This window comes from Myotis davidii, unplaced genomic scaffold (assembly GCF_000327345.1).
Source record: "Myotis davidii unplaced genomic scaffold, ASM32734v1 scaffold646, whole genome shotgun sequence".
Lineage (NCBI taxonomy): Eukaryota > Metazoa > Chordata > Mammalia > Chiroptera > Vespertilionidae > Myotis > Myotis davidii.
The window spans coordinates 551,269-559,822 of NW_006296801.1; the positions used below are offsets into that span (position 1 = coordinate 551,269).

The 8,554-nt window shown below is 50.1% G+C and overlaps 1 protein-coding gene across 1 annotated transcript; it reads left to right on the forward strand.

Moving 5' to 3' along the window:
- Positions 1-3,231: 3,231 nt before the first annotated feature.
- On the forward strand, positions 3,232-6,810 carry THRSP (thyroid hormone responsive). Its single transcript, XM_006772519.2, has 2 exons — positions 3,232-4,083; positions 6,361-6,810. Exon 1 carries the CDS (start codon positions 3,618-3,620, stop codon positions 4,062-4,064), a length of 447 nt encoding a protein of 148 aa, XP_006772582.1. The 5' UTR covers positions 3,232-3,617; the 3' UTR covers positions 4,065-4,083; positions 6,361-6,810.
- Positions 6,811-8,554: the final 1,744 nt, after the last annotated feature.

The window sequence follows — 8,554 nt, forward strand, 5'->3', positions numbered from 1 at the left end:
TTTGAGGACCCCTGCCTTAAACTAATTGTGTGTACTCTGAGGCCTCAATTTCCTCCTCTGTAAATGGAGAACCTCAGGACCTGAGTCCACTGGGTCCTGCACCACAGCAGCCCCTGAGAAGCCCCCACTCCCTTTTCTGCCTTCCCCCTCTCCCCACTCCCAGGACTTATCTGAGTCCAGCCTCTCCCCTTAGATCCCTGCTCTCTGTCTTCTTATCCGAGATGGCTGGCAGCTGCTGATTCCGCAGAATTTTATCCAGGGCCTCCCGTCTGCCAAGTAGACCTGGGGGCAGTCTCTGTCTGTAGCCTGCTGTTCTGGGCGGCGCTGGGTGACCCCGGTCTCTCCCTCCTTCCCAGGGCAACTGGAGAGTTCTGCACTCATTCGCTCACACAACTCACTTATCCCCCAATTATCCGTTTGTTCACACTCTCCCTTTTTCATTAACACACCCATTTACTCACTCCATCCTTCTGGGCCAGGGCCAGCAACAAGTCTGGGAATAGACTGGCCTTAGCATGCAAGCACAGGGGCAGGGTGCCACCAGGCGCAGGAACTGCACAGGTGGAGTTCCCCGAAGTCTGAGCTGGGGAGGCCCTGACAAAGCTCAGCCCCCTTGTTGAATAGATGAGGCAGGGGTGGCCCATAAGGGCCCGGGTGGCTCTTGGTCACAGGGTGAAAGAGTCAGCTCTCCCAGCCCTGTGCACGGAACCGGGACATCATGTTTTCCAGTTCTGAGTTGGTGACGAAGGGGCTGGGACTGGGTTATAAGCGCCAGCACCAAGGCAGGGCAATGCTCTTAGGGAGCTGCACGTGGATTCAGAAGGAGTTACCCAACCAGGGCTGGAAGGACCTTCCCTTCAGAGATCTGCAAACCTTTTACTTTACAGCCGTGGACACTGGAGCTCAGAATCTTCTAGTATTTGCAGTTCCGGGCACCAGGACAGATACGAGCTGAACCGAAATGTGTGCGAGGAGTCGTAGGATGGAGGAGTGAGTGAGGAATTGGGAAGCTGAGCGTAGGAAAGGGGAAGAGGCGGGAGGCAGTGCATATTTTTTGAGGCCTTGCAATGAAACCGTAAGTTTCACAACCACCATCTCCAAACCTCATAACGATCCATGGGTAGGAATTATTACTCATCCCAGCTCCTCCTTGCCTTAAACCAGGGGTCCTCAAACTTTTTAAACAGGGGGCCAGTTCACTGTCCCTCAGACCGTTGGAGGGCCGGACTATAGTTTAAAAAAAAACTATGAACAAATTCCTATGTGCACTGCACATATCGTATTTTGAAGTAAAAAACCAAAACGGGAACAAATACAATATTTGTATTTGCATGTGGCCCGCGGGGCCGTAGTTTGAGGACCCCTGCCTTAAACTAATAGTGTGTGCTCTGAGGCCTCAATTTCCTCCTCTGTAAATGGAGAACCTCATTTACATATGATTATTGGGAGGACTGAGTTCTGTTCCAAGTACTTTGCTTAGAATAGCAAGCCCGGGATCGATGTTTGCTCTGATTGTTATTGGGATGCAGGAGGAAGCTGAGGTTCAGAGCGGAGCAGGACTAGCCCAGGGCCACACAGCCAGAGGGAGGAAGGACTGGCCGGACTCTGTTCCACTCCATAACCTGCAGTACAGAAAGGGTTAAAGGGAAGCTTTGCCCTTCACCGCAGCGGCCTGGACTTGGCTGCCCCCTCTGTTCTGAGGAGGCAAGGCCAGCTGTCCAATGCAGGATGGACCCAGGTCACCTGCAGCTGTGTACACAGCCAGCCCACAAAGGCCGCTGGGCGAGCGGGGCAACTGCTCTCCTCTGAGGCCCAGAGGGCTGGGCTGAGCCTCCCTCACGCGTCTGAGGCCTTGGGCCACTGCCTCCCCTTTTCTGAGTCTCCGTTTCCTTATCTGAAAAGGGATATACTGTTGTTTTTCTGCCTCATGTTGTGGGCGTTGAGTGAGTTAGAGGCTGGGAAATGGTTTTTCACACTACCCTGTGGTGCGAAACAGAGTTAAGACCAGTGATCTGGGGCTGGGGTGGATATTATAGCTTAATGGGGAGGGACGAAGGGGAGGTAGAATTCAGTCCAACACAAAGATGAACGTTCTCGGCGCTCAGGCCATAGGAGTGGAAGGAAGGAGGCGAGTGGTAACTGTCAGTCCCAGGGATGCAGAGGGGCTCCTGCCGTGGGGTGAGAGTAAGAGTCACTTAGGTGAACCCTGGCTGGTTTGGCTCAGTGGGAAATGATTCGTTCTCATAGATGTTTCTCTCTCTCTCTCCCTCTCCCTTCTTGTCTGAAATCAATAAAAAAATATTTTTTTTTAAAAAGCGTCACTTAGGTGAGACAAGTTCCCCTCCCTGTGCTCTCTTCCCTCCTCCCCTGCTGGGCAGAAGGGACTAGAGATCTTTCCACCTGAGGCGGTGTTGTGAGCAGGTGGCTGAACCAGAATTCTGACTCTGACACGAGCTTGCAGTGCAACTTGGAGCCTCCCTCTGGGTCTCGCTTCCCTAGTTCTCTCCTAAGTAAGGATAACAAACGCAGTTTGGTAATTGTGATCATGTGGCTGTGAAAAGAATTATTATCTTCCAAGACTTTGGCCAAAGGACTAGGCCAGTGGTAAAGAGGAAGCATTTTAACTTGTGGAACTACAGGTTAAAGTTGGGAGGGACCTGAGCATGAATCTAGAATCTGCTCAGATAATACATTTGGGACTGTGCTTTGTGGCTTACAAAGCATTTTCTTTAGCTTCGTTTTAGTCAATCCTCACAACAACACCCTGAATTTACAGATAAAGATGCAGACCCAGTGACCTCATGTAACTCGTTCAACCTCACGTGGTCTAGGGCACTGACCGGAGGTGGGAGAGAGGCGGTCCTGGGCTGGAATCCCAGCTCCAATAGGACCATGGGCGAGTTGCTTCAGCAATCTACACCTCAGCTTTCTTATTGTTAAACAGGGAGATTAAGTATTCATCATAGGGTTGTGGTGAAGATTAAGTGAGATAACTTGTGAAAGAGTTCAGTGCAGAAATGGATGCAGAGTAGGTGCTGAATAAGTGTGTTGAATAAAGAAAAAACAAAACACACAAGGAAACTGCAGGGCTGGGCTTCTGTTTCCTCTTTCAGTGCTCTTTGCCCCTCCCCCGCCCACCAGCGCTTTCTTGTCATGACCCCCCTCGTGCATGCCACAGCCGAGGCACCCCAGGTTGAAGAAGGGAGCTGCGCCTTCGGAGGCTGCTCTAAGTAGGCAGCAAGAGGCAGCTTGGTCTCAGGTGACCTGAAGGAATTAACGACTGCCCTGAGGTCAAGTGCACTAGTTGCCAAAGAGCAAAGCTTCCCTGTAACTGGCCCTGTGAGCTGACGGAGGAGGAGCCAGGCTCTTGCCCAGGCGGTCAGGAGTGCTGAAATGACATGCAAAAGGCTGGCAGGCCAGTCCCTGGGCAGATAGATCGCCTAATAGAGACATCGGGGCCCAAGCACTGGGATTAGCTTAAAACTGGGCTGTGTTTTTGACCCACCAGGTGGGCCTTGGCATCCTGTCAAACTGTCATCACACCCCGACGTTAAAAAGAACAGCGTGGAAACAGTGCCGGGCAGTCTGCCGGACTCAGGGTGCCAGAGGAAGCGACCATGCAGGTGTTCTCCACGCGCTACCCCAAGAACTGCCTGCTGACCGTCATGGACCGGTACTCGGCCGTGGTGCAGAACATGGAGCAGGTGGTGATGTTCCCCAGCCTTCTGCGGGACATGCAGCCCGGTGCACACGGGTGCGAGGCCCAGGCTGGAGCCCCCAGTCTCTACAACTACTTCACCATGCTCAAGGCCATCCGTGTGGATGTGGAACATGGGCTGCTGCCCCGGAAGGAAGGGCAGGTCAAGATGGCAGGTGGTGGAGCCAATGCGGCTGAGAGTGAAGCTGCAGAGACGGAAGAGGGCGAGGAGGTCTCGGGGCAGCTGGACCTACAAGACCAGTTCCACTTGCACTTCTCCAGCCTTCATCACATCCTCACTCACCTTACCGTGAAAGCCCAGGAGGTGACGAGGACATACCAGGAGATAACGGGACAGGCCATCTAAGCCTCGGACTCTAGGGAAGGTAACGGTAGCCATGCTAGTGGGTGGCAGGGTCCACTGAGGGACATTCCAGGGGAGCATGGGGAGCAGTGGTGCAACCCAGTGGGAGGGTGTCTCAGACAGAGCCACCTTCACTCACTTCAGGGTTCTGGGAACATCACCCGGGAAGGTCCAAGGCCAAGCCTGCCTTACTCTCCTTCTGACCCAGAATTGGTGAGTAATGGAGTGCCTGTGATAGAGACAGAGGGAAAAGTGACCTGTGAGTGCATACCTGATGTATGCACATGTGTTTATACATGTGCACATTAGTTAATAAGTATGGGTATTTACTCAGGTAAATTGTGAATTCCATGTACCCAATATTTTTTAAAGTCACAGAACATGAAAAATTATATTATGTCACATAGGGGTGACAGGTGAGGCTGCTCACAGTATTCCTGCTCTTGACAGGGGTGCAGCCAGCCAATGGAAAGCTACAGGACTGCTACCTGTGCCGGCATGCCTGTTGGGAAGCTCTGTTGTGAGGACATATGTGTTGGAGTCTGAGCCCACATGTTTATGTGCAGAAGGGTTGGAGTTGTGAGGTGTGGGTGGGCAGCCAGCTATACAAGCAGGTGATGGCACTAGGTGACAAGAAGTGAACTTGGGACAGTCATGGGTGGGTCACTCCTGGGTAGATGCAGAGAAACTTGGCCACACCACCTGCCAGTTTTAATCCTGGGCCACCTGCTAGCCCTGCTCCCACAAACTGGCTTCCCATGTCCATGGGGATCTCAAAACCACAGATGGAGGTAGCTGGGGTAGGATTTTTATCCCCATTACCGGTTAGGAAATGAAAGCCAGAGGTGAAGTGACTCACTAAAAGTCATATCGTAAGAGGACAAAAGCAAGACTGGCCCCAACTTTGAACTGGGTATTCTTTTCATCACACCCCATCTTGGCTATATGTGTTATCTTCATAATCTGCCTGAAGGCCACTCTGTAATGATGGGGATTAAACAGGGACCCGAACAGTCTATGGCGAGCTCCACTCAGCCATTCTTCCTTCCACTACTTCAAACCCAAATCTGAACTTTAGCCTTGCTTCTCCCTCCCCTCAAGGCTCACTAGGTCGCCTCTCAGAGGTTCCTGAATATAACTAACTGAATGGGGTCAACAGTTCGGAGTCAAGTTCTGGTTCCACCACTAATGAGCTGTGAGGCCCCACTTTCCTGAGCTTCAGTTTCTTCACTGCTTAACAACAGTGGTAGTAAAAACAACAGGTATTTGAATAGTTTTATAGGTTAAAATCACTTGTATATTATCTAATACAATTATCATCCCCTGTTACAGATGAAAAAGCTGGAGGCCTGAGATGTAAAATGAGTCCAAGGTTATTCAGGAAATGTAGGAGCTGAGGTGCGAATGAGCCCTGGCCTAACTGGCGTCTAAGTCCTTTCCTCTGTGCTTGTGAATTTCCTGAGCACCATAGAATTCTGCAGCCTGGGCTGGAGGTGGGAACAGGGGGGCGGGGGATTGAGACTGCGTGGGTAGAACACCCACTCTTTGACCAACCCCAAACTGCTTCAGACATGCGCAGCAGTTCTACACAACACTACTGATTTCCGTGGCATAGCAGAAGTTAAAAAACCTGGGCTCTGGTCCTGGCTCTGTATGACCCCAGATAACTTACCTTTCTTCTTTTTCTCTCTTATTTTTGTTGATTTCAGAGAGGAAGGGAGAGGGAGAGATAGAAACATCAATGATGAGAGAGAACCATTGATCAGCTACTTCCTGCATGCCCCACACTGGGGATCGAGCCTGAAACCTGGGCATGTGCCCTAACTGGAATTAAACTGTGACCTCCGGGTTCATAGGTCTATGCTCAACCACACTGGCCAGACTCTTTTTATTTCTCACCCGAAGGTATGTTTTTATTGATTTTTAGAAAGAGAGGAAGAGAGAGAAACATTGGTGTGACAGAAACATCAATTGGTTGCCTCCTGTATATGCTCCAACAGGGACCCGAACTGCAACCCAGGTATGTGCTGACCGGGAATCGAACCTGTGACATTCCGGTACAATGAGCCACACCAGCCGGGGCTAACTTACTTTTCTGCATCGCAGTTTCCCTTTTGGTAAAATGAAGTTATTGCAGTTGATAACATGATTTTCTTACAGTGCTATGAGACTGCCAGGCTTCTCCTACAGCAACATCATTGAGCCTTTTCATTACTTTTCCTATTCAGGAGGAACATGACAGTACCTCAGTGATGTGTTTTACATTGACTTGGTTTTGTAATATTTCTGCATTCCACAGATCCCTTTATCTGAGAGAAGGCAGACTCTGTGATGAGGACTCGGAGCAGTTCACTAGCCCTGACGATGAGACCAGAAAGGCTAGACCTGCACTGGAAGTGAGGCGACGTGGTTCTCTGGGATGCTTCACTACCTTCCTTTGGACACCAATTCATGGACTCGTCACTGGGTCACCTTTAGGATGCTTGCTGCTATTTACAACTCTCCCTCTCTCCTCTCACCAGCCTGGGATAGTGGTCCGTGGATCATGAGGGGCTAGATGATACCTAGCCAGTGTGGCATGGTAGGAACATAGGTTTTAGCATTTGACCAATTCTTAGCAATCGTTCACTGTGTGATCTCTGGCGAGTTATTTAATCCATTGGAACCTAAATTTCACCATCTATAAAATGGGGATAGTATTGCCTACCTCACAAGGTTGTTCTAGAAATTAAACAAAATAGAATCAAAAGCACCTGGCATATAAGTGCTGTTATTTATACATTCATTCCCCCACCGCCACCTATATTTCTGTATTTGCTCTAGCCTTTGTTTTTTTACACTCCAGAACTAAGAGGTAGCAGAGTCCCTGGATTGAGTGGTTCACTCTTGTTCCCGCCAAGCACAGGTGAACTATAAGCCTATTTAGTACAGCAACAATCCTATATAATAAAAGGCTAATATGCAAATTGTCCCCTCGACCAGGAGTTCAACCAGGGGGTGGGGCTGGCCCGCCAATCACCAGCAGGCCCCTCCTGGCTGACTCAGCCCGATTAGTCCTGGTCTATTAGTCCTGGTCGGGGTGAGCTGGCCAGACCCCACCCATGCATGAATTCGTGCACTGGGCCTCTAGTCTATATATATAAAAGCCTAAGTGACTGTTATGATTGGTCACTATAATAAACACTGACCACCAGGGTCACTATCCCTGATGATGAAACCAAATGCTCCATGCAGGAGCTGTCCCCTGGTGGTCAGTGTGCTCCCACAGCGGGAGCATTGGTCAGCCAGAAGCCGGGCTCACAGCTGGCAAGTGCAGCAGGAGCCTCTCCCGCCTCTGCAACAGAGCCACCGAGCAGTGGCAGCAGGTGCAGTGGGGCTGGGATGAATGGGAACACCGTGGCACCGGGCTCCAGCTCCGGGTCCTCCCCAGTCGCCTGCAGCTTCGCCCACTGCTAGATCCTTCAGGGGATGTCAGACCTAAACCGGCAGTCTAACATCACCCAAGGGGTCCCGGATTGCGAGAGGGGGCAGGCCAAGCTGAAGGACCCCACTGGTGCTCGATTTTCGTGCACCAGGACTCCAGTTAAAAAATAATACCTTGTATTTGTACATTAACTCTAAAGTACTTCCTCAGTCATGATTTTATATTCAACAAGTGGCACTTGAGAAGAGATGGAACTCATCTGATTTTGCCCAGAAACCACGCTTATAATCACACTGCCACCTATTTTGAAGTCACATGGAAAGAGAGAAACAATTTTATTAATTGCCAAAAACTAATCTGATTATAAAATCTGAGTCTGGAAACAAAAACTTTCTGGACAAGCACTTGAATTTGAGCAATAAAGAGTAAGCTCAGCCCTAGCTGGTTTTGCTCAGTGGATAGAGCATCAGCCTGCAGACTAATGGGTCCCGGGTTTGATTCTGGTCAAGGGCACATGCCCAGGTTGCAAGTTTGATCCCAGGAGGCAGCCAATCAATGATTCTCTCATATCATTGATGTTTCTCTCTCCCTCTCTGAAATCAAATCAATCAATAAAAGTTATCCTATCTAATAAAAGAGAAACATGGTAATTGGCGTACGACCACTACCCTTCCCATTGGCTAATCAGGGTGATATGCAAATTAACTGCCAGCCAAGATGGCAGCCAGCAGCCAGGCAGCTTAAACTGAACATGAGGCTTGCTTGCTTCAGTGAAGGAGGACTCCACCGTTCCCCGCCTGCCTTGCTGGCCTCTGAGCTTGCAGTTTAAGAAACATTGTAACATATAGAAGCTAAACAAAAACCCAGAAACCAGCTTTCAGCCGGCTGGGATCTCAGAGCTGGAGTTGATACAGAGTTTCGATTATAGAACCGAAACAAACCAGATACCTGCTTTCAGGAGCAGAGGCCTAAGAGCTGGAGCCTCCTGAATAAAAAAAAGAAGAAAAAGGAGCAGTTGGGAGCTTCAGTCATCCCCAGCCTGAAAACAGCCTTCATCCCCTCACCCAGA

What these genes read in the sequence shown, in the direction of transcription:
- THRSP (XM_006772519.2), top strand. Translation starts at nt 3,618, where the DNA reads ATGCAGGTGTTCTCCACGCGCTACCCCAAGAACTGCCTGCTGACCGTC.